The sequence below is a fragment of the Pogona vitticeps genome, chromosome 1 (assembly GCF_051106095.1).
Source record: "Pogona vitticeps strain Pit_001003342236 chromosome 1, PviZW2.1, whole genome shotgun sequence".
Lineage (NCBI taxonomy): Eukaryota > Metazoa > Chordata > Lepidosauria > Squamata > Agamidae > Pogona > Pogona vitticeps.
Window position 1 is genome coordinate 126,513,005 of NC_135783.1, and position 25,829 is coordinate 126,538,833.

A 25,829-nucleotide genomic window follows, 5' to 3' on the forward strand; every position below is an offset into this window, starting at 1 on the left:
GTATAGGGAGTAGGGAATATTAATCTGAAGTGATTGCCCCAAGGGTTTAACCAAAACCACCATACTCTTCCTCCAAAGATACACAGTAGAAGGACACTGTAAATAACAGTGTTAACGTTTGCATCAGAAACGCTACAGTTTTAGCTCAGTGATCAAGCGGAACCATAACATTTAGGACTTCCTCAAACTAGGTATTAAAATCCCATACCAGCCCCTAAGTCAGCAGAATGAATTGCTTGCTAGAGAAACAGCTTGAGTGGTACCAATCTGGAAGAAACACTGTTCCTGTCACAGTATTTCCCTTCCTCAGTGGCTGAGCATTTGGAGAGAAGCCCCTAGCATTACAGAACCTTGCAACCAGCTCTCCACAAGACATTTCAACCCTACTGCAGAAGATATCAAACCAGACAATGGGACTACCAACTTTCAGGAAGTTCTCCACCACCACAAAAAAGAAAAAAACAAAACAAAACCCAAGCTCAAATGTCTGTGTGTTGCTCTGCCTCTCTAAATGCTAGTTAGAATTCAGAAGCCCAATTTGGCCCTCCCAGGTCAACTGTAAGACATAGGTTCTGGGGGGAATGGTGGCTTTTGCTGGACAATCGTCCGCTCTCTGAGAGTATTTCCCGTACCCTCCTCTAAGCTGCAGGTATCAGAGAGTTACAGTTCTGTGGATCTCTGATGCCTAAGTAGTCCCAAACCTTCAAGACATGTAGAAATACATGTAAAGGGAAATAACAATCTCTAATGAAAGAAGGAAATCAAATTTCAGGAAGTAAATACATTGTGGAGTTCTTTAGTAAAGGTGATTAAAGCACAGAACTACCATTTTAAACAAAATATATTGAAAATTAATAAAATAATTCAAATATATTCTGAGGACAAGTTTTCTACAACAAAAAGCAAAGCATTCACCCAAATATTTGAGGCAGCCTGAAAGAATACTGAGTGCCTTCTCTCTGCCATTCTCTGGGCTGCTTCAGTACCTACCACTTCTTTGCAGCATTTATCCTGAACTAGGAGAAGAGGAACAGAACTAAATTCATAATTCTCAAAGGCCGTTTCTAAGAGAGGGGAAAAAAGAATAATCTGCCTTTCAAAAATTCCGATGGGAGTCACTCAGACACAGTTCTGTAGGGAAGAAATTTTAAAGAAAGGGTTGCATCATTAAAAGGGGGGAAAGCCTCAGTCACTCCCTAGTTCAGCAAACCAAAGGTCTCTAAGCAGGCCTTATCCACTTATCTTAATTTGTGCGGGAATGCATATGGGAGAAGGAATTCTTTCAGATAACCTGAATTCATTTTGTTTATGGCTGAGGGCCTCCAATCTGCTACTCTCCATCTCTCTGCTGTGGCGTGCATTTAAGTACTGAGTGTGATTATGATTATGAGGCCCATGGGCTTGAGAAGCTTTTTAAGAAAATAACTGTGGTGAATGGATATAGCCCAGCACTTTGGTTTGAAGTACTCTCAGCTGCCCCTCAAATAAAACATATAAGCTGAAGTTGATGAGAGCCTCTTTGGAATTTACAGGGGACATTGGGAATTTGGGGAGCTGTGTAATTTGCCTGTAGGTTTGGCATGCTGGTGTTACGTTTCTGTGGGGTGTTTTTAATTTATTTACTAGTATTTGGTGCTGGTGGTCACCAAAAAGCCTAAGCAGCTTGGAGTCATACGATCTGAAGGATGTCTACACCTGTATGAACCCAGATAAGCTCAAAGACAGACCATTTTCATTCAGGCAGGATTTTGGCAACTGACTGGTTGCTGAGCAAAGCATTTCTTAAATCAGGAGCATGGTGATAATGATAATGCTGTCAATGTGTTTTAGCTTGCATTTTTTTTACTTTAGATATATTTTAGTGCCTGAGCATACTCTGGCTTCAAATGATATTCTTGTTACAGAACACCTTTGAGTTCCCTTGTAAGGAGAAAGATTTAGAGCCATTAAATAAACAAATTATCTCCGTTACCTTTTTTAAAGTTATCCAAAGATTTAAGAAAATAATGTTAATAATGTGTATCAAAAAAAATCCCCTGTTCCAAAATATATACTTTATTCTTCAGTTGAAAGCAGTAGTGTTCCTTATAAATCTTTGCTCTCAGCACTTACCATTTGTACATTGTAATGCTAAATAGTTAGAAATTGTACCATGGTGTGAGGGCTGATGAACAGAAATTATATGAAAAATTCCATAAGAAACTCTGAATGCTTTTTAATGAGCTGCACAATTCAGTGAAAAAATATCTGACAGTGATAACTGCTAACAATGGTATTCTTTAAAATATGTGATTACACCATAATAATTGTGCTTTGGCAAAAGGCAAAATGGATCAAGCCTCCGTATCTTGGCAAGGTCACAAAGGGATCTGACAGCAACCTGGGGGTTAACATCTGAATGCTTCATCTGAAGATTTATTGTAATGGCTGAATACTGCAAGTACCATTGCAGTAACATTGGGACATAATAATTATGTCAGAGGAATATGTTTGTCAAAATAAAATTAGTGACATTTAGCGAGTCGCTCAGAGTGGCATTAATGTGGTATCACCAATAAACTACATATTTTGAAATTGGTGGTACCCACTGATTTGTGAAGGCTGGAAAGAAAACTTTTATGCCATTGTTATTTATGCTCAGATTGCAAATAGACTTGCTTTCATACCCTTCTTGTCCACATTTCATTAGTTCCTTCATATACAATTTCTTAGTTAAGGGAACCTGCAGTTGAATTGTTAAAATTAGTTCATAATGAACTGTGAAGTGTCTAGGTTCTTACTACAGTACTTAGGCCAGGTTTACATTCTAAAGCAGGTCTCAGGTGTGAAGGAAGAGCAAGTGTTATCACTCTCACTCTCTCAGACTGGTCACTGGAAGTTCCACATGGCACCTCATGGTAATGAACTATCCGAGGATCTGAAAAAGCGAATTGTTGCTCTACATCAAGATGGCCTAGGCTATAAGAAGACTGCCAAAACCCTGAAACTGAGCTGCATTACTTTGGCCAAGACCATACAGCAGTTTAACAGGACAGGTTCCACTCAGAACAGGCCTCGCCATGGTCAACCAAAGAAGTTGAGTACCAGTGCTCAGCATCATATCCAGAGGTTGCCTTTGGGAAATAGACATATGAGTGCTGCCAGCATTGCTGCAAGGGTTGAAATGGTGGGGGATCAGCTTGTCAGTGCTCAGACCATACACCACACACTGCATCAAATTGGTCTCCAGGGCTGTTATCCCAGAAAAAAGCTTCTTCTAAAGATGGTGCACAAGAAAGCCCGCATACGGTTTGCTGCAGACAAGCAGGCTAAGGACATGGATTTCTGGAACCATGTCCTGTGGTCCGATGAGACCAGGATCAATTTATTTGGTTCAGATGGTGTCAAGCGTGTGTGGCGGCAACCAGGTGAGGAGTACAAAGACAAGCGTGTCATGCCTACAGTCAAGCATGGTGGTGGGAGAGTCATGATCCCCTCCCTTTGGAGACTGGGATGCAGGGCAGTATTTCAACATGATAAAAACCCCAAACACACGTCCAAAACGACCACTGCCTTGTTGAAGAAGCTGGGGTTAAAGGTGATGGACTGGCCAAGCATGTTTCCAGACCTAAACCCTATTGAGCATCTGTGGGGCATCCTGAAATGGAAGGTGGAGGTCTGCAAGGTCTCTAACATCCACCAGCTCTGTGATGTCGTCATGGAGGAGTGAAAGAGGACTCCGGTGGCAACCTGTGAAGCTCTGGTGAACTCTATGCCCAAGAGGGTTAAGGCAGTGCTGGAAAATAATGGTGAACACACAAAATATTGACACTTTGTGCCCAATTTGGACATTTTCGCTTAGGGGGTGTACTCACTTTTATTGCCAGCAGTTTAGACATTAATGGCTGTGTGTTGCATTATTTTGAGGGGAGAGCACATTTACACTGTTATACAAGCTGTATACTCACTGCTTTACATTGTAGCCAAGCATCATTTCTTCAGTGTTGTCACATGAAAAGATACACTAAAATATTTATGAAATGTGAGGAGGTGTACTCACTTCTGTGATATACTGTATGTGCTCAGTTCCAAAGCTCATGTCTTCATCAATGTGACCAGCAATGTTAGTGTGTTTACATTGTTAAGTGTAACAGCAAGACAGCAGAGATGAGAAGAAGAGAGGTTTGAAGGACATGAGCAGCAAGCAAGTAATAGAACAGAGGTGTGAGTGAGATGTGAAAAGGCAGAGGAGATCAGAAGAGAGTGGTGAACATTTGTTATTTGCATACTTGTGCATTATGTTTGACTCTGGATTAGCTGTGCAAGGAAAGGAGTGAGTGGAAGATTTCTAAACCCTTGTTAACTTTGTGGTTGAGTCTGGACAGATGGGCACCAAAAGGGCTCTGGGTAGCCCTTAATGTCCCCCCAAAGCATTCTTCAAGATTTAGGGGATCCTTATGAATAGAGTGGGCTGCAGAGTAGTGGAGAGGAGAGGGTATTCCTAACAATGGAATGCAGTGATTTTCTAGATTTTAGATTCCTAGATTACTACTAAGTAGCTGGATTTCACTCTCTTGAAGTAAGCTGTATATTGTATTTTCAAGGATTGCCTCCTTCCTAGTCTATGCCACATGACAAAAATAATAACTTGGTGGGTGATATCCTATCCTGTTTTCTTAGGCTGCAGTCAGTTTTTTAAAAAAAATAATAATTTGGGATAAGGTAAGGGATACAAGGGGTAATGGGGGATATGGGGGACAAAGGAGGGGGAGGAAAAACACATTCACTCTATTTTTGATAAGATAAGAACTTCTAGAAACTGTCAAACTTATAAATGGAATGAAAAGAACTTGAGTATGTGTGTGTGTTTTTTTAAAAAAATTCAAGCATGATAGAAAGCAAAACTGACAAACTGATCTATTTCTACTCAAACCTCTCAGGGAATCAAAGAATGTTAACTGCATTGTTATATTTGCCCTGCTTCTTTCAACAACTGCCTAAATGTGGAGGCTTGACAGCTGAAGTAGAAAAGAAACTGAAATAAAATTTTAGTTTGCTCGGTAGATTAGCTTGAATACCAAATGCAAGCTATAATATTTTTAGAATGCCATCTCTCCCCACATTTAAAGAAAATTGGAGGGAAATCAGTTTGAACATGATGTATCACGGGGACAATTTCCTAAAGAAACAACCATATAAACCCCTTTCCTAACACATACTCAAATGATATACCTAAAAGAAATACACCTGTTCCAACATTTGCAATGACAGATAAAGGTTTTCAACATTCAGCATCTGTTTTTAAATTTTCTTCACTTTCTTTTCTTATTTGCAGCATCGGTGGCATCAACCTGCAATGATCCTGGCACCCCACAGAATGGCAGCAGATACGGAGACAGCAGAGAACCCGGAGATACCATAACCTTCCAGTGTGACCCTGGGTATCAGCTCCAAGGACAGGATAAAATTACTTGCGTACAGCTCAATAATCGGTTCTTTTGGCAGCCCGATGCACCTACATGCATAGGTATTGAGCCTCAAATGATGGGCAGCTCCCTGGTTTTAAACTAAGATGCATTACGTTCTGCTGCTATTGGCGTGCATCATTTTGGAAGGATAATGCTGCTTTGATACATCAGACATTGCTGCTTCGCATTTGTGTGCACGTCCTGGGTGTCTGTACTGAGAAGTCCTAAAAATTGTGGGTTTTACCTTAAATAATCTTAATATCAAGGTTGTTTTTGTCTAGTTCACCAAAACCAGGTCTATCCTAGATGTATCTACTGGCAAAATATGCTCTTGTGCTTTAAGTACACTTCATTTAATTTGCAATTATGCATCACTGTTTATGCATCAATATCATAAGCAAAAGGAAGTGAGAAAATGTCATCTGTTGACAGATCCCAATAATACTTCAGTCTTTTTAAGTGTAGTAGAAACAAGAGCTGCAATGTTTGATCAATTACATTAATTCTTTTTTAAAATAAATTGACTTCAAAAATGTCCCCAATTAATTGGGCAGCAGGTTCACAAATATATTTATGAAAATCGTGCTAATAAATAAGTGCCATTTAAAAAGAAGCAGTCTTTCTTCTCCTTTATGCAAAAGGATGACCTTTTCTGAAGTGATGCCTGGTTGAAATACACGCCAATGTTTTAAAAAAACAACAACCAGATAGACATATATTTTTGTATGTGTAATGTTACACAAATTTAAACAATATTTTATTTCAACTAGACTATAAAACTGTTTTTAAAATGGTCTTAATATAAATGGGAAGATCTTGGATGTTTTTGTTTTAGGGATTTTTTGAGGGGTGGGTAGGAAAAACAATTCTTACTTCGTTTACGGGGATGCAATGCAGTCGTCACCATTGTGCTTAAGGCAGTAGTCTTTACACACTATTAACAGAAACACCTGCACTATGTGATAGTCTAGAAACTAAGACTTTGCTTGGTATTGCAATATCTTGTTCAGTCTGAGAAGATAAGGTTTGTGCTGGGCCACTTTTGGCATAACATTTGAACTACAGAGGACATGGTGGCGCTGTGGGCTAAACCGCAGAAGCCTGTGCTGCAGGGTTAGAAGACCAAGCAGTTGTAAGATCGAATCCACGCGACGGAGTGAGCTCCCGTCACTTGTCCCAGCTCCCGCCAACCTAGCCGTTTGAAAGCATGCAAATGTGAGTACAGTGGGGTCTCTACTTAAGAACTTAATCCGTATTGGAAGGTGGTTCTCAAGTTGAAAAGTTCTTATGTTGAATCTGCATTTCCCATAGGAATGCATTGAAAACCATTTAATCCGTATCTACTCTTTTCCGTCCATAGAAACTACAGTGGAACCTCTACTTCAGAACTTAATCCGTTTTGGAATGGTGTTCTTAAGTTGAAACGTTCTTAAATTGAAGCAAAATTTCCCATAGGAATGGACTGAAAACCAATTAATCCGTTCTGGCTGTTTTTTTGTTATGTAGAGGTGCGTTCGTACATTGAAGCATTAGTTCCCATAGGAACTAATGCAAAGCTGGTTAATAAGTACTAGGGGGAGAATTTTTTTTTAACCTAAGATGACCTAAGGTTAAAAAAAGAGCAGGAAAGGGTTTTTTTTCCCTGTTCTTATCTTGGATTTCTGTTCTCAAGTAGAAGCAAAATTTAGCAAATGGAGCTGTTCTTAAGTTGGATTGTTCTTAAGTAGAGACGTTCTTAAGTAGAGACCCCACTGTAGATAAATAGGGACCACCTCAGTGGGAAGGTAAAAGCGTTCCGTGTCTAAGTTGCACTGGCCATGTGACCACGGAAGATTGTCTTCGGACAAACGCTGGCTCTATGGCTTGGGAACGGGGATGAGCACCGCCCCCTAGAGTCGAACACGACTGGACAAAAATTGTCAAGGGGAACCTTTACCTTTACCTTTACCTTGAATTACAGTAGACGATGTTCACATTTCTGTTGCAGGCTTGGGAAAAGGTGGCTGTCATACAGAGCAGCAAGACTGTATCATCTGAGGAAAATCAGTAAAACCCAGGAGAAGCTAGAGATCTCAGTCTTTCATGACAGACACTTTGGGTAAACAACTCATGGGTTTCCAGTCGTATCAATACATATTTATTGTTTTTTAAAAAAGTCCAAGCTGTTGATAGCAATATCCTGCATCATCTTCATCAGGGAAGGCCTATTGCCATTAAAAAGCTTGGACTTTTTAAACAATAAATATGCATTGACACGACTAGAAACCCATGAGTTGTTTACACCAGGAGTATCTGTCTGGTAAATTTTCACAAGAATGTGAACTGTTCTTTTGGCAACAGAAGTTCACATATGGGACAGGCTTGCCAGTGGTGCAAGGGAACAAACAAAACTTAAGTCCGAATTAGCTGTAACTTTAATTGCAGTAAGGTAATTAATATGCATTATTTAGCAAACTGTATAAGAGCTTGGGGAAGCCAGAGCATCCTGCATATTTCAGGGAGGTAGAGAAAGGAGCTTTAACTCTTTTTCTTCCGGCCATTGTCCTGACAAATATTTTCTCTCAGACACTATTATTTGTGTTTGAGGGAAGCATCCACTGGAGCCAGTGAGAGCAATGATCCATCACATCTAGTTTTGCCGTTATGCAAGCGCTGGATGTTTAACAACTAAGAACAGTTTTAACCGTTTTGTTTTTCTTGCTGCATGTTTTCATTTGGTTTTGTATTTAATACAGATGTTGATTTATGGAAGCATTATTGTGAAGTAGCATGTGCAACCCTTTATGGGTTTTGCAGTTTGAAATCTACTTTCTTTTATGCACCAACTCAAAACTTCAGCCATTCTATAAAGACATGACAAAGCACAACAGCCCAAAACCTTTTACCTGGTTACAATGGTGTAGCAGGAGTGGTGTGGCTTTTGGAGGCAAATTGCTCCATGTTAAGAAATCACTGTAGACATTGTCAGTTGCAAACTGAGTTGTTTGAGTCTGTGTACAATTGATAATATCTATGGCAGTTTCCTAACTTGGGTCAGTTTGCCTACAGAAATTTTGCCATTTTGCTTAGCTATCACAAGAGGCTTTTGGCCATTGTTTGAAATTCTCACAAATAAGCTCTTACAGGCTGCAAATGGTTGGTATTTAATAGCTATTTTTCGTTAGCATTCTCTGAATGTGCTATTGACAATAATGTATTTGCTGCATCTCCATTTATGGCATCCTTGACATGTGTTTTTATCTCAGACTAAGTCATCAGAAGATGTGAAAATATTGTGAGTCTTCACCAGAGTATAAACTAAGTAGGAGCTATGTTGTTTTCACTAGAGTAGAATCTGTGTAGGAGCTCTGTTATAGCTTAAACTATTTTTTTTTTAAAAAATAACAAGTCTGGATTGATTACTATTGTTATTTCAATTAGAATTATAGTTCTATATCATTGTTAACAAGCCCTCTAATTTTAAGTGCATTGTTGCAGATTTAGCTGCCTGCCTGCTGACAAGGAATTGTGTGATTGTTTCCCTCTTAGTAGCTGGATATTTGGATCAGAGAACATTGATTGCAGACAAGAGAAAATGCATTATTTGCTTTCTTTCTTGTGCAAAGACAGATAGGAAGAAGATGAAGGACAATTCTGGATCATGAATGATTATTTATACAGAATCTCTACATTCCTGAAGGAATTTGTTGGATATAACCCTGATATATTATTAGGAAATTCTCAAGAGGCCTTACAGAAAATTGTGGATCTACAGGATATTTATTACATACACAACACTGATTTTATTTATTTATTTATTTATTTATTTATTTATTTATTTATTTATTTATTTATTTATTTATTTATTTTATATGCTGCCCACTCTACCCAGAGGTCTCTGGGCGGCTTACAATAATTAAAATTCAATACAATAAAATGATTAAAATACAATTAAAATACAATTAAAATACAATTAAAATTGCCATCATCAGGACCCACAGTTGTTATTTCAATTAAAAGCCTTCTGGAACAGGAAGGTTTTGACCTGGCACCGAAATGTCATCAACGTCGGCGCCAGATGAATTTCAGTTGGGAGGGCGTTCCATAGTCTGGGGGCAGCTGCCGAGAAGGCCCTTTGTCTACAAGCCATCCCTCTTACCTCTTTGAGGGATGGCACTTTCAAAAGGGCCCCCTGGCTAGATCTTAACTGCCGGGTAGGCTCATATGGAAGGAGGCGGTCCTTCAAGTATCCAGGGCCCAAGCCATTTAGGGCTTTATATGTCAAAACAAGCACTTTGAATTGGGCCCGGGCAGCAACTGGTAACCAATGTAAATTGAACAGAATCGGCTTGATGTGATCTCTAGCGGCTCCACCACTCACCAGCCGCGCACCTCGATTCTGGACCAGTTGCAGTCGCCGGACCATCTTCAAAGGCAGCCCCACGTAGAGCGCATTGCAATAATCTATATGAGATGTTACCAGTGCGTGTGTAACTGTCATGAGACTCCGCTCGTCCAGGTAGGGCCGTAGCTGGTATAATTTCCGCAGCTGAAGGAAGGTGCCACTGGCCACCGAGTCCACCTGGGCTTCCAAAGTTAGACTGGGGTCCAGGAGCACCCCCAGGCTGCGGACCCTGTCCCTTAGGGGGAGTGTAACCCCATTCAGGGCAGGGAAATGGCCCTCCAACCTGTCCGGCGAAGCACCTACTAACAGCACTTCCATCTTGTCTGGATTGAGTTTCAATTTATTAACCCTCATCCAGTCCATTATCAGGTCCAGACACAAGTTCAGCACAGAAACCGCCTCACCTGGATTGGTGGAAAACGAGAGGTAGAGCTGAGTGTCATCAGCATATTGCTGACTCCTCAGCCCAAACCTCCTGATGACCTCTCCCAGCGGTTTCATGTAGATGTTAAACAGCATGGGGGACAGTATCGAGCCCTGAGGAACCCCATGACATAAATGCCATGGGGCAGAGCAACTGCCCCCCAGCACCACCCTCTGGACACGGTCAGCTAGGAAGGAGAGGAACCACTGTAAAACAGTGCCTCCAACTCCTAACCCAGCCAGCCTATCCAGAAGGACACCATGGCCGATGGTGTCGAAAGCCGCTGAGAGGTCCAGGAGCATCAACAGGGTCACACCCCCCATCTCTCTCCCGACAAAGGTCATCATACAGGGCGACCAAGGCAGTCTCTGTACCAAAACCCGGCCTGAAATCTGATTGAAATGGATCCAGAAAATCCGTTTCATCCAGCAGCACCTGGAGTTGCCCACCCACAACCCGCTCCAACACCTTGCCCAAATAAGGGAGGTTCGCCACTGGTCGGTAGTTAACCACCAGCCTTGGGTCCAGGTTAGGCTTTTTAAGGAGTGGTCGAATTGCTGCCTCTTTCAAGGCGGTAGGGACCACTCCCTCTCTCAAAGAGTCATTCACGGCCTCCTGGACCCAGGTGCGAACTCCCCTGGCAGAACTTCCAATTAGCCAAGATGGGCAAGGGTCGAGCAGCGCGGTGGTAGAACGGACAGATCCAAGCACCTTGTCCACATCCTCGGGTCTCAACAATTGAAACTCATCCATTAAAGTTTGACCTAAGCACGGCACACTGGACACATCTTCCGATTTTGCAGTAACAGTGGAGTCCAGCCCACTGCGAATCTGAGCGATTTTTTCCTCAAAATGAATAGCAAACTCGTCACAGCGAGCTGATGAGCAGTCCGGGACCTCTACCAGATTTCCCGGTTGAAGAAGATCCCGGACCACCCGAAACAGCTCTGCTGGACGACATTCTGAGGAAGCAATGCGGCTGGAGAAATATTGCCATTTCACCAGCCGTATTGCCACGAAATAGGCCCGATAATGGGCTCTAAGTCGTGTTCGATTGGATTCCCAGCAGGACTTCCTCCACCTGCGCTCCATAGCATGTACATTATGGAAGTCATTTTCTAGGGAGGTTTGAACATTCACATTTGGTTTAAAGAGTGAAAGTGTGTAGGATTAAAAATACCTATCACACTTTAAAAATACATTTGAATTCCCTATGTCTCATTTTGCTCCTCCTTCACCAGTACCAGAGCTCTGATTTTATACCTCTGTGGTGGTGCGCTTTCCTTTGGGCAGGAAATGTTTTTATACTGTGTAGGATTTGAAGTGGAATTCTCCATTTGTACTCTGGAGTGCTACAGACAATGCTACTCATTCAGGATTCTACATGTGTGTTCTTCACATGAAAACTAAGCCTAAGGCAGCTTAAGCACTGGAGGATGAATATCTGTGTACACACACACACACACAGAGAGAGAGAGAGAGAGAGAGAGAGAGAGAGAGAGAGAGAGAGAGAGAGAGAAGAACTACAAATATTCCTTTATAGGTATAGATTTTATTGTTCCTGGGATAATTAACGTGTGTTAACTGCAAAGAAGGTACTACAGATTTATGTGTAGATGTAAAAACCATTGATCCTAAATTAATGTAGCAATTGTCAGTATTCAGCATGACAAATGATTACTTTTACTTTTCCATCTTATGTGTTTCGTAACAGCGGCATGTGGCGGAAATCTTACAGGCCCAGCAGGTGTTATTTTATCACCAAACTACCCACAACCATATCCTCCTGGGAAGGAATGTGACTGGAGAATAAAAGTAAACCCGGATTTTGTCATTGCCTTGATATTCAAAAGGTACCATTTCTAGAACCATGGCTTCCTTGTACAATGCGCTTTTAAAGAAAAAAAGTGTTGCCACATTCAAAAATTACATCATTTATCACTTCGCACCATTTGTAATTACTTTTTTTTCCTAGCTATGCCCTGCAGCCTGCATTCAATGCATTCTGTATCAGTGCTTCACGATAATGTGAAACTAAATAAGAACTTTTTAAAAGCCCTGAAGTATCCAGCAATGAATCCATGGAATCCTGTTTCTGAACACCAGGCAGCTTTCCCCAGTTCCTAGTGCCCACATTGCTGGAATGCTAGAGGGCTACCTGTTCCTTTGCCTTTTCCTATGCTCCGGCTTAGTCGACAATAATTTTAGACGGCTATGGTTTGTTCAAAACTGGGGGAAGAGAATGTAAGCTCAGCTTGTGTATTTTAACATAGCCCCCCCCCCCCAAAATATATTTCCCTGCAGAATTCAGACATTGTTGTCTTGCCCTGTTCCCCTCTCCATTCAAGGTCTGGGACTCGGAGGCATTCTGGCTTTGAACACAGGTTCCTTGTATGTTAAATTTAAGGTGGGGGGGTAGCCATGCTGGCTCATGGTCTAATCCAGTGCTTGTAGCTTTTTTTTTTTAGTTCTTACCTGCAATCAGTGATAAGAAAAAATAGGTTATTTAAGCTTTGAAAAACCATGTGTGGGACGCAGCTGTGTATTTTGCAGACATCTTGCAAAGTCTGCATGCAGTTCAGCGGTGCACTCTGTGGACTGTATACTTTTTTTATGCCAGATTTAAAAGTGGGTGCAATTTCGAAATGCTAAGAAATGCAGCTAACCCTGGTAACTAGACACTGACCCCCACACACTGCTCTGGGGTCTATTTCCATGTCCAGCCTACATGAAATGCAAACAGAATGTGAACCAGAAGACCCACACCAAAATGGTGTGTGGAAGCCAAAAAGGTTTCTTCACACTGTCCCCACCCCCCCAATAAGTCCTGGTAGACATATCCTCAGTGCTGAATGAGGATAGTATGTCTGAGGTAGCAGCCATCAGCAAAAGCACTTTTGGTCTCTGTCATGGATTTTCTGCTTGTCAACATGGCTCTTCATTTCTAGCGTTCTGATAGAGACAAAAATTATCTCTTCTGTGAATGGATCAAGCTAAATTCCTCCTTCTTGTCAATGTAGTCCATCTCAACATAGTGAAGCACCTCTGTCAGTAATTTTAAAGTCTGCCAAGACTCTTTGCCTCCAGCTGAGAATGAGAGAAAGAGCTCTTTTTTTTTCTCCCTTCAAGGTCTGTTATTTGCATAAAAAATTCACATAAATACAGCAAGCTAAGAAGGACTGGCTAACGGTTAAGAAAAGTTCAAAACAGCCATCTAGTGTGTTAGTTGTCAAGTAAAGCAGCAGTGAGCCTAGTTATAATCATTATAATCTTAGAACTGCAGTTTGAAACAGTTTTGTGCAAGAGAGAGAGAGAGTCTTTAGTGCAAAGCATTGTTTCTCACAGCAAGATGTCTGCAGAGTGATAGGAATTTCCTTTCCATCCTCACTGGCAAGGAGAAGAATGAAATTCTCATAATTTTAATCTTCATTCTTATTCGTGCCTACATGGATGAGACAAAAGAGGATTGAGGTTTCCGCTCTGCTCACTCACTCTCCTTTATTCCTAATATTATTAATGTACACCATGCCTCCTTTAAGTAGCCCCACATCAGGACCTTTATGGGGAAGGTGCCCTACTTCATTGAATATTTTGGTTTAACAGGCCGTTGTTTTTTCTTCTTAATGTAAGGGAATATATTGTTCTGTGGTGTTTTACATCTACTTCCTCCTCTTGCATATTAACTTGATAATGTCGTGCAAAATGTAAGAGAACATGAAAAAGCAAATTATGGCATAGACAAGGAGCTGGACATCTGACTATATATGTGTTTTCGAAAATGATTCTTGTTCAGTTCCATGGGTTTTACTCCGAGTTATATGAATCTAGGATTGTACTGTAAAATAATTTAAAAAATTACCTTGGTAAAGCTAAAATTAGAACAAAGGAAGAAACACCACCTCCAGTGCTAACCAGATGTTTATAAGAAAACAGAAAGTACTCAAATAAATACAGATGAATATGCATGCATTTTAAATATGCAGAAGGAATGCTATTAAGCTGAAGTATTAGCCCCACCAACTGTATTTTATCTAGACATAAAATCTGGACACCATACTCTTTACTGCTCAGGTGTTTCTCTGCACTAACAAAAGGGATTTCTGCTTTCTCTTCACTAAAGAAGGGGAAAAGGCTGAAATCAAAACAGAACAATACGAATGTGTGTAGCATTTGCAAATAAATTACAGAATAATAAACTAACTTTACAATCTGTGGGTGTTTTGGATTTTGGGATAAAAAAAGTCCTTTTGAGTGTATCACAAGTGTTAGGTAACAGAATATTATGTCATTAACTTCTTTTCCTCAGAAAGCAGCAAACAGTTTATGTTCTTGGATCTTTATTTCAGCTTCAGCATGGAACCCAGTTATGATTTTTTGCACATTTATGAAGGAGGAGATTCCAACAGCCCTCTAATTGGCAGTTTTCAAGGCTCCCAAGCTCCTGAAAGAATAGAGAGCAGTGGTAATAGCTTGTTTCTGGCATTTCGTAGTGATGCTTCTGTTGGTATGTCAGGATTTGCCATTGAATATAAAGGTAAATTGAATACAGCATATATCACAATATGTATTGCAAAAGCAAGCTTTTTCCCCCTCCCCATCTGGTTCTAAGCTGACATATAGTGAAAAGAATAATTTTGTGATAAATATATACAGATGATTTTGTTCAGCTCATTAGATGGTTCAACTGTATTTGGTCTCATAGATGCCAAACAACTGAGGCAGCAGGTTCAGAATTGCCACCTCATCAGAAAGAGAATAAGCTGTGCATCTCAAGCTCTCCTGTACCACTTTAATTGTGCAAGTTATCATTGGAAAGGCATTTAACAAAAATTGAAACACAACTATATTTTCTGTATCAATTTTGTGTGTGTTGTTGTCACCTAATACCAGGAAAGCTGCTGATTATTTTCTGTGCTCTCTAGGCCCATCATGAGAGTCAGACTGTTTTGGAAGGGACAGGTCATTGCTTTGGACTACTCCTTGACTCTGGGCATGGCCCCTCAATGGTAGTGATGGTGAGGAGACTTGAATCATTTTTGGACTACAGTGCCCAGAAGTCTGCTGGAATTATCCAAACCAGAATTCTGGAGACTTTAGCCCTTCTCCCAAGCCATCTTAGGTGTTTAATATAAATACAGTGGACCCTTGACTTACAGACGGCTTGACTTACAGACTTTTTGAGTTACAGACGTCTCTGGCCACAAAATTTAGGTTTGACTTGCAGACTGAGATTTGACTTACAGACCAGAAAAAAACCAAAATGGAACAAAAACGGCCTGTTACGGGATTAATCGGTTTTCAATGCACTGTAGGTCAATGGAGACTTGACTTACAGACTTTTTGACTTGAGAACCGCCTTCCAATACGGATTAAGTTCTCAAGTCAAGACCCCACTGTAATAAATGCCGCATAGATGATTTTTTAAAAAATCCCTGCATTGCTGAGTTCTGAAGCTGTTTGGCAAAAAGGGAACTGGCTGTGTACAGTTAAGCTTTGTGGCAGCCCTTTCAATGTCTGTTGTGCAAATTTTCCACTCTAGTGGCATATTTCATTTTCAAAACATACTGTATTATGATTTAAAAAAAATAACAGCCAAATTATGTATAGATTGGATGGAGGATGTGTTTCCCAAAACCCTACAGAAGTTACAAATTTTACCTGCTGCCAATAGATTTCACTGGATATGCTACTGATCTTTCGGGCATAAAATATTTGTTCATTCTATTACTCTTTCAGGCAAATTACTACATTTTACATGCATAGCACAAAATGAATTTTACTCACTTGGATATAGTCACTGAGGACAGACATACAGCCTTTCCAGAGATAACACATTAGCCATGGAGGGGACGCTGATCCCCCATTGTGGACCTGTGGCTGCCATCATTTCTAACAATGCCAATTAGGGCTGGTGGACATCTGTCAAAATCATCTGGAGGGTCAGATGTTGCCCATTCCGGATAGCAACAAACTAATGTGTAACCAAAGCAGGGGATATATACTGGATGAAGAAACTCTGTAAGAGCAGTGATTAAAGAACCAGATCAATTTTTGAACACACTGAACCAAAAAACTAACTCAAAGGATATTTGTATCAAATTACAAGTAACACAAAGTAAAGCAACAAAAGATGCTAAATTCTTCCTCTTTTTTACAAGTTCTTGCACCTGTAGGATTTACATTATTTCATTATTCACCTGAGATGTGAAATAATCTTGCAAAATTCCTTGTTGTGAAAACAATGGGCTGCCTTCACATACCAAGATAGCATGTTGAGAAATTTTTGACTCCTGAGAGATTCCTTGCCTTCTGTGCAAGAGCAAGGCAAAGAGCCCCTTTTAAAGTTGAGATTTCTGCAGTGTGCATAACATGTATCTGTACAAAACTAATGTATTTTCTGATTGTGAAGCAAACCACACACAGAGCAAGCAAAAAGGAACTAGCTTTGCAAAGAGGTACAAACGGTCCTTCTGAATTAACTTGCTGAATAAACAATACGAACTTATACTTAAATGGGTATTTTCACAATCAATAGTGGGGTTTACAGGGTTTCATTGTTTTGCACCCTAATTGTACACTTGCCATTGGTTGCTTCAGAAGTGCTATTTTGTTATTTTAAAATTGACCTCCCCCATCTGGGACTTTTCCCCAGATGGCCTACAAATTCCATGATACTATTATATTTGTGAGGAATGCTGGTTTTAATGTGAAGCCTATTAGGTAGAGGAAGGATGAACATCCTAACAGAGGATCTCATTTCTCCAACCATAGAGATACATTCTTGCATGTTTAGGCTAACTCTATACAGAACCTATAACATTTAACTCAGGTTGATGGGGCCATTAGTTTTGTACATGCTTGAACGGCTACCACAGTACCTCAGGTCACAGTTGGATGTGGAAATAGATTTGTTGAGGTACTGAGGTTGGGTTTCCACCTCTGATTTATTTATTTATTTATTTTTGTCGTACTTCTTTCTTATAACATGATACTCAGGAGTAGATGTACCAATTGAACTTGACTGGTTCAGAAGACCGAGAAGTTTATTTCACCAGCATTCACTCCTCAATGAAGAGAATGGGGGGGAAGCATTTGTAACAATGACAGATAAAGCCGGTGAATATGAGAGAGAGAAAATTGGTAGCTTCAGCTATCCATACCCTTGGTTGTCTGGAGGCTTGGCATTATGCACTGCTTTTTAATGCCAATAGTCTGAGGTTTGGAGAGTGTTGGGCCCTGCTGAGCTCAGAGGCAGGGAAGTGCAAAGGTGTAATTGAATCACAATATTTTATGCAGATATAGGTGTCTTTGCCTTTGGTGGAGAGCCATTTGTACCCTGTTGCTCTCCCTCTTTTACTTTCACACAATAATAATAGGGAGTGATAAAAAGTGCTACAGTGGAAAGCAATTATTATGAAATTGTCCTAATTCCTACACTTTATCCTTTTATAGCCTGTGGATTGGCATCACTAATGACTTAACTCTCCTTTTCTGTTTAATTAGAAAAACCACGGGAAGCTTGTTTTGATCCTGGCAACATAATGAATGGAACTAGGATTGGAACGGACTTTAAACTCGGATCAAGTATTACTTACCAGTGTGATTCTGGATACAAAATTCTTAATCCTTCCACAATCACGTGTGTGATTGGTGTTGATGGAAAACCTGCATGGAACAGAGTCTTGCCATCTTGTAACGGTATGTATTAAATTTGAGAATATTCTCTTTTTATCTCCTTGTGTTCCAAAAATTAGTCCTAACAGAATGTGGAATGTAAATGTAGGTGCTTTTGGAAGAACTACACTCACCACAGTTCCTTGCTTCATGGCACGTTATTAGCCAGTATAATAGCAGTTGAAGAGGAGAAAAGAAACCCCTTTCCTCTTTTCCTCTCTTTTCTTCCCATGGCAAAATGTTGCTACTGTTCCTATTTAGCAAAATTGCCCTTTGGGAGTGGGAATGATCATGGGGCAGACTTAAGGTGAAATTCTCCAGAGCTCATGGATTGGATTGTGGCATTTATCCAAGTTTTCCATCCTCTGTGCCCCAATCCTTGAAAAATTCTTGAGACTTTCATTTTCCCTGCAGCACATGCTTTCCGTGCAGAAATCCCCAAATTTAATCCTTTCCAGGGACTTTTTACAAACAGTTCTAGCTAGTGTGAATAATTAGTGTCAATTATTTCTCTTAATAATTCACAACATTTGCGATTCCTAGGCCCAGGCTGTGAGCACTGCTGCCTCCATCCGCAGAGGAACTGATGGCCTGGGGGAGTCTCCTGTCAATAATTCCATTGGCTTCAGGCTGCTGGTTAAAATGATTTTCATCATGTAAAGTGCTTTTAACAGTGGTTCCCTATCACAGCCCTCCCACACCCCCAGTTCCATCACTTTTCCTTTGGCAACAGTCATTTCAGTACTGGCCTCAATTTTAATCACTGAGGCCAGTGAAGTCTTGGCAAAGAAACAAGCCCAGTTGCATTTCAGCTTACCTCCTTTTTCTCTCCTGCTGGCACTTGCACTGCCAGGATCTCATCTGTGCCATGTAGGTGTGGATGCCATGAATCCGGTTAGGCATCTTGGGCACCAGGGAGCTAGGGGCACAGGAATTGGATCTAGTGCTGGTATGAATGCCACCCCTCTTCCTTGGGCCTAGACTCTCAACAGTAACAAACTGGGCTCTGGAGCTGGAGTGGATGCATCCCTCATCCCGGCCCTCTGCCTCAGAACACCAGGAAACTGTCCAAGGACTCCTGCCATGGATAGTCCATGGGCTCCACAGCACACAATGGGCTCTAGCTCCTCTGATGCTGAGCCTCAGGTCTCTTCCTTTTTTGCTGACTCCTCTCTGGGCCTTCTTCCTCACCTTTCTTTAATCCCTCTTCTATGCCAGTGCTGCTCACTATCCCTTCCCTATTGACACCATGCTTCCCTTCTCGCTGTCTGCTTTGGACCTCAGAAAAGCCCAGCCATTGGGGGAGGTATGTGTGGATAGGGCAAATAAATTTTATTTATTTATTTATTTATTTATTTATTTATTTATTTATTTATTTATTTATTTATTTATTTATTTATTTATTTATTTATTTATTTATTTATTTATTTATTTATTTATTTATTTGCCCTGCCTTCCTCCTTGAAAAAGGACCCAAGGCACCTTACAAAAAATGAAAGACAATATTTAAAGTTGATAACAATGAGTAAACAGAGGTTAACGTAATTAAAAAGAGATACTTAAAACTATGAAAAATGAATAAAGAACCATCTTACATCATTAATGGGAAATACAAAGAGAAAGATCAATAAGTATACATTTTTTTTAAAAAAATGGCTTGTTTGATCCAGTTTATGTATATTTTCAAAGTTTGTGATGTACTTAGTTCTTTAAAAGTGCACAGAGATTGTTACTGAATCAGCTTTCATCCCACAGGCAATTTGTCACCAGTGATGATGAATTTCTGCAAATTTTCTAAATAAGCATTGTCACGCTATTCAAGCAAATTGAATTAGAATTTTTTTCAAGATTTGATGCCACATAGTGGAGTTCTAAAATAAATACTGTTTTCTTGAATGTGTTCATAGATGATTGGATATATTTGTTGTTGTTAAGTCATTAAGTCGTGTCTGACTCTTCATGACCCCATGAACCACTGCCTCCCGGAATTGGGTCAAATTCATGTTGGTTGTTTAGGTGACACTGTCCAACCATCTCATCTTCTGTTGTCCCCTTCTCCTCTTGCCTTCACACTTTCCCAACATCAGAGTCTTTTCCAGGGAGTCTTCTCTTCTTATGAGATTGCCAAAGTATTGGAGCCTCAGCTTCAGGATTTGTCCTTCCCTTGAGCACTCAGGGTTGATTTCCTTTAGAATGGATAGGTCTGTTCTCATTGCTGTCCAGGGGGTTCTCAAGAGCATCAATTCTTTGGCAGTCAGCCTTTTTTAGGGTCCAGCTCTGACTTCCATACATCGCTGCTGGAAAAACCATAGCTTTGACTATGCGGACCTTTGTTGGCATGGTGATGTCTCTGCTTTTTAAGATACTGTCTAGATTTGTCATCGCTTTCCTCCCAAGAGGCAGGAGTTTTTTAATTTTGTGGCTGCTGTCACCATCTGCAGTGATTATGGAGCCCAAGAAAGTAAAATCTGTCACTACCTCCATATCTTCCCCTTCTATTTGCCAGGAGGTGATGGGACCAGTGGCCATGATCTTAGTTTTTTGGATGTTGAGGTTCAGACCATTTTTGCACTGTCCTCTTTCACCCTCATTAAGAGTTTCATTAATTCCACCTCACTTTCTGTATTTTGAGCATAACCTTGCTGGCGTGTGAAATGAGTGCAATTATACGGTAGCATACTTTGACACTGCCCTTCTTTGGGATGAGGATGTAGACTTATATTTTCCAATCCTCTGGCCACTACTGAGTTTTCCAAACTTGATTGCATATTGAGTGTAGCACCTTAACAGTGTCATATTTGAAGATTTTAAATAGTTCAACTGGAATGCTATCACCTCCACTGGCCTTTTTGTTAGCTATGCTTTCTAAGGTCCACTTGACTTCACTCTCCAGGATATCTGGCTCAAGGTCAGCAACCACACTATCTGAATGGTTCGGAACATCCAAATCTTTCTGGTATAATTTGTCTGTGTATTCTTGTCACGTCTTCTTGATGTCTTCTGCTTCTGTTAGGTCCCTATCATTTTTGTACTTTATCATGTCCATCTTTGCATGAAATGTTCCTTTAACATCTCCAATGTTCTTGAACAGATCTTTGGTTTTTCCCTTTCTATTCTTTTCCTCTATTTCTTTGCACTGTTCGTTTAAGAAGACCCCCTTGTCTCTCCTTGCTATTCTTTGGAACTCTGCATTCAATTTTCCGTAACTTTCTCTATCTCCATTGTATTTTGTTTCCCTTCTCTTCTCTGGTATTTGTAATGCCTCGTTGGACAGCAACGTTGCTTTCTTGCATTTCCTTTTCTTTGGGATGGTTTTTGTTGCTGCCTCCTGTACAATGTTGTGAGCCGCCATCCATAGTTCTCCAGGCACTCTGTCCACCAAATCTAGTTCCTTAAATCTGTCCTTCACTTCCACTGTGTATTCATAAGGGATTTGGTTTATATTATACCTGACTAGCCCAATTTTTCCTACTTTCTTCAGTTTAAGCTTGAGTTTTGCTATGAGAAGCTGATGAGAAGCGTCACAATCAGCTCCAGGTCTTGTTTTTGCTGGCTGTATAGAGTTTCTTTATCTTTGGCTGCAGAGAACATAATCCATCCAGCTGGTGATGTCTCAAAGATAAAACTACGTAATTGTGTAACTAGGATTTCCCAACTAAATAGTCAACAGACATTCCAAAAGGACATGCAACATGAGTGACAGATGACCTAGAGCAGAATGGGGAAGTTGGCAGAAATGTGGTGGGAGGAATGCTGTGTGTAACATGCAACATAGCTATTTCACACATCCTCTCTTTGAATCCCATTCCTGAGCTTTGCTCAAGGGGTGGGTGATAGCATGTTTGTAAGTTGCTGTTGAGAGTCAATGAAGTGTGTGTGTAGCACAGAAGTGACAAATTAGTACATGTTGCTAGAGAAGAACATAAATTAGTAGAAGTGCTGCAGGATTCATATAAGGCATATAAATTTTGGTCTGGCATACCATTATGGGGAAAGATGTTCCTTCAATAACTGTGGGAGTTATTTGAATTCTGCTGATAATCTCAGTCTAAATGATTGTTTCCTTAATGCTTTTGGAGAAAAGCCTACTAAACAGTTTTACAGCTGTTTCTACTCTCAAACATTTTGTGAGTTCAAGTCTCTGGGGGTATGGTAAATGTTGGGTTTTCTTCTTCCAGAGCAAAAATCTTGAAAATAGGTGTTCTGTTTGAGCAAAAACTTTGCACATCACTTTTGCAAATCATTTTTTAGGGCATTTGACAATTTGACAAACTGTCCACTACTAATCTGTCGCATCTTTTACAAAAACCCATCTAAATGAAAGGCCATCAGCCCATCTTGTTGCAGTTAATTCCCTAAGTTGATTATAAATTTCATGAGAAAATACTGTGATTTGGTTGCTGTGAACCTATGGCCAATCAGTTTCCTTGGGAAACTCTGAGAGAGAGAAACAGAGAAATATCTCAACTTACAAATCTCTAACATGTTCCCAGAAGTCATAGAATCATAGAATGATAGAAATGTAGAGCTGGAAGAGATTGCGAGGCTCACTGAGTCTAACCTCCTGCCAAAGGAGGAAAGACACAGCAATGGTATAAAGATATCTGAAACCACAGATCATTAATTCAGTTGATTCAGATTGACCTACTCTACAGTTACTTGCATTCTTCTTTGTATTTGTGATGTCCAACACAATATAACATATTCTTCATGTGTGAATACCATACATTTGTATGATACCACTGTGCTATTTGCTCTTTTATTTTAAACCTTCTTTCTAATAATTCTAACCTCCAATTTTCCTTTTCCTTGCCACAGCACACTGAACTGATATTTTCAATAAGCTTCCCACCATGACCTAAAGATCTCTTTCTTGAGTAGTGACAGCTAATTTAGACCCCATCAGTGTGTGTATGTCTGGTTGAAGTGCACCAGTTTGCACTTATATTGAATCTCATCTGTCACTCTATTACCCAACCAGCCATGGTTTTGAATATATGTTTGGTGCACTTCGTGGTCCGTTTGGGATTGTTGTATCCTGAATAATTAGGTGTGACCTGCCAATATGGCTACTTCACTAGCCACTCCAATTGTTCATCAATTAACATTATTAATAGTGTTCTCCAAACAGATCTTAAAGGATTCCCTCTTAAAGGATTCCCAGTCTTTGCATACTGGCATTGTAAAAACAGTCCATTTATTGATTTTTACCCTCTGCTTCCCTGGTATTGCTTGCTTTTTCGCAACAGCAAATCCATAAGAAAGCAATGGCTTATCCTGTGATTTCTAAGCAGTTCTCTCTTATCCAGTTTTTACATCAGGCTGTGGTCCCAAGTCCAAAACAATTCTTTTGTTTAAATTGCATGTACTTTAGTTTTCAGTATTCTAATATGTGGTTCATTGAAAGATACCCAAACTGCTGAGTAGAATGTGCTATAGCAAAGATATTTTAAAGAGCTTGTATTGTGCATGACATACCTTTGCTCTGACTAAGCAACAGCAGCACCTTAACTTGGAAACTAATGGGGGTTTCCTAGCAGAAGGGATGCCATTGACTACACCAGGCAAAAAAGGGTAATTCCTACATCACGCTTGGTTGATGTAGAGATGAGGTTTCCCCTCTAAACCATCATTGACATTAATTTTGTCTCCATAAGAGGTTTTGAAGGGGCAGTGGCAAGTTAGTAGGAAGGATAGAAGAATACTTGTTAAAAGTCTTAATAATCATCAGTATTGATAGCCCCAACACGAGACACCTCAATGAATTTTTTAAAAATTCTTCAACATTCCCTGTAGCCAGCTGAAAATGAGATAAACAACTTTCCCCATCTCCTAGGTCAGTAATTTGCTTACATGTTTCTAGTGTTCTCTCTTTTTGAGAAGTACAGCACAGAACAAGCACAGAAATATTGCCAATGTACTCCATCAAATTCCTAAATGTAACCTCAGTCATGCCAATATGGAACAATTTGTGCAATTTGCTCAAAACTAGGAAATTTTGTGCAGAAATCAGTGAATTGGCAATATAAAAGGAGACAGCTAAGGATTTACTTCTCCAGGAAGGTTCACTGAGCAGCACCACTGATGTTGTCTTTCAGAGTCAGGCAGAAGACTTTAAGAAAATATTAGTAAGGCATCTTAAACATCAGTTATTGTACACTGGAAAAGACAGTTCTGCTGGGAAATGTTGAAGGTAGCAGGAAAGGAAGACCAAATATGAGATGGATTGATTCCATAAATAAAGTGTTGGTCTTGTTTTGTAAGACCAGAACAGGCTGTTAACAATAGAAGCTTTCAGAGGTTACCAATTCATGGGATCCTCATAAGTAGGAAGTGACTTGATGACATATACCAACAATAAATGAAGTTGTTACTACATTATAGATTCTAAACAGTTACAATGCACATAGTATATGGCTACACTAAGTGATGCACTGCAGGCTGCATGCAGTTCTATAGCACATCATGTTGAGAGCCAATATAGTGTTGGTGGTTAGGTTATTGGACGCCAACTCAGGAGGTGGCAGCTGAAATTCTCCACTCAGCCATGAAGTTAATGGGTGACACTGTGTAGTCTCAAAGTCTCAGCATGGCTTACCTCACAGGCCCATGGTGAGAAGACAGTAGGGAGGGCAAGAGTCATGCATGTTGCTTTGATATCATTGAAAGGGGGGCTGGGCATACTCGCAACAAGTCTTTGTCGTTACTGTCACTGTCCCTTCCTAAGCTGAGATTTTTAATATTTATCATTGTAGCTCAACCTCTAGTTGCCAATAAGCATCCTAGCTCAAAAAGTCATGGTTCTGGAATTTAAAAGTCCTAAATATATTTGATCCTGTTGATCTATAAGTCTTGAGGAACACTTTTGGTTACAAGGTCTTTGCCATTTTTGTCATTCTTAAGCTAAGCCTTTCTCTGCGCCATGCTGGTTCTGTAGATGAGCAAACATGACAGTATAGAGAGGAGAGGCACTTATACATTACCTTTCAGTATCTGATTGAGCTGCAGGTTGCCACCGTCTGGAGTCATGCAAGAACATGCTTGATTCCTCAGCATAGTCAAGGTGGTATTTCTAGCTTTCACAAGGAGGCTAGCTTTCTAGCTTTCTGAGCAATGCTTCACCTGAATATTTCACCTGATATTTCATCTTCAAATAAAGACTGCATTATTCAGGAGGATCCTTTTGAGTCTCTGATCAGTTCGTTTTACTGTGCCTAAATTCTATTCTGCTATTATAATGATGTTTTATCATGTTCTAGGCCTAGTACACAGAAGGTGGCAATGGTCAGCCTCTGCTGAACTTTCTTTACCATGAAAACCATGATGAGACAATCCAGAATGGCTTTTTAGATATAGCTCATTCACGGGATCAACATAAGTGGGAGGCAACTTAACAGCATATAGCAAAAATGACCTTATGGATGTTGCTTTTGGAGGTAGAGCTTCCAGATGATGCAACAGGAAGTGTAACTTTGATATTAGATGGATTGATAGATCAATAGACAAAAGTTTGTTTGGTACCATAATTTACCGTATTTTTTGCTCCATAAGATGCACCGGACCTTAAGATGCACATAATTTTTAGAGGAGGAAAATATATTCTGAACCAAATAGTGTAATAAAATATTTAATAAACTATAACAGAATAACATTTGAACCATGTAAAGTGAACAGCAGTCAACAGTGGCATTAAGAACCATTACCACTGTCATTAACAAATGGAGAAACTTAAAGCTTTGTGTACTCTAGTTTATATATCATAAATTTCTGTACCATAAATTTAATTCAAGTACATATAGACCATTATCAGCAAGTGATAAGACCTATACCACGCTACCTATATTTTACATTTCCTTTCATCCACCTCCTCCCCATGCTTATAGAAATGTCTCAATGACAG

The 25,829-nt window shown here is 40.1% G+C and overlaps 1 protein-coding gene across 2 annotated transcripts in view; it reads left to right on the forward strand.

Annotated features, from left to right (window-relative positions):
• Positions 1–25,829, forward strand: part of CSMD1 (CUB and Sushi multiple domains 1) — a 1,337,717-nt gene that overhangs the window by 1,121,637 nt on the left and 190,251 nt on the right. For both annotated transcript variants that reach the window (XM_078386602.1, XM_020797818.3), the window contains 4 exons: positions 5,315–5,506; positions 11,970–12,108; positions 14,602–14,789; positions 17,759–17,953. In XM_078386602.1, the coding sequence (XP_078242728.1) occupies positions 5,315–5,506; positions 11,970–12,108; positions 14,602–14,789; positions 17,759–17,953 (714 nt within the window). The remainder of the gene's footprint in view (positions 1–5,314; positions 5,507–11,969; positions 12,109–14,601; positions 14,790–17,758; positions 17,954–25,829) is intronic.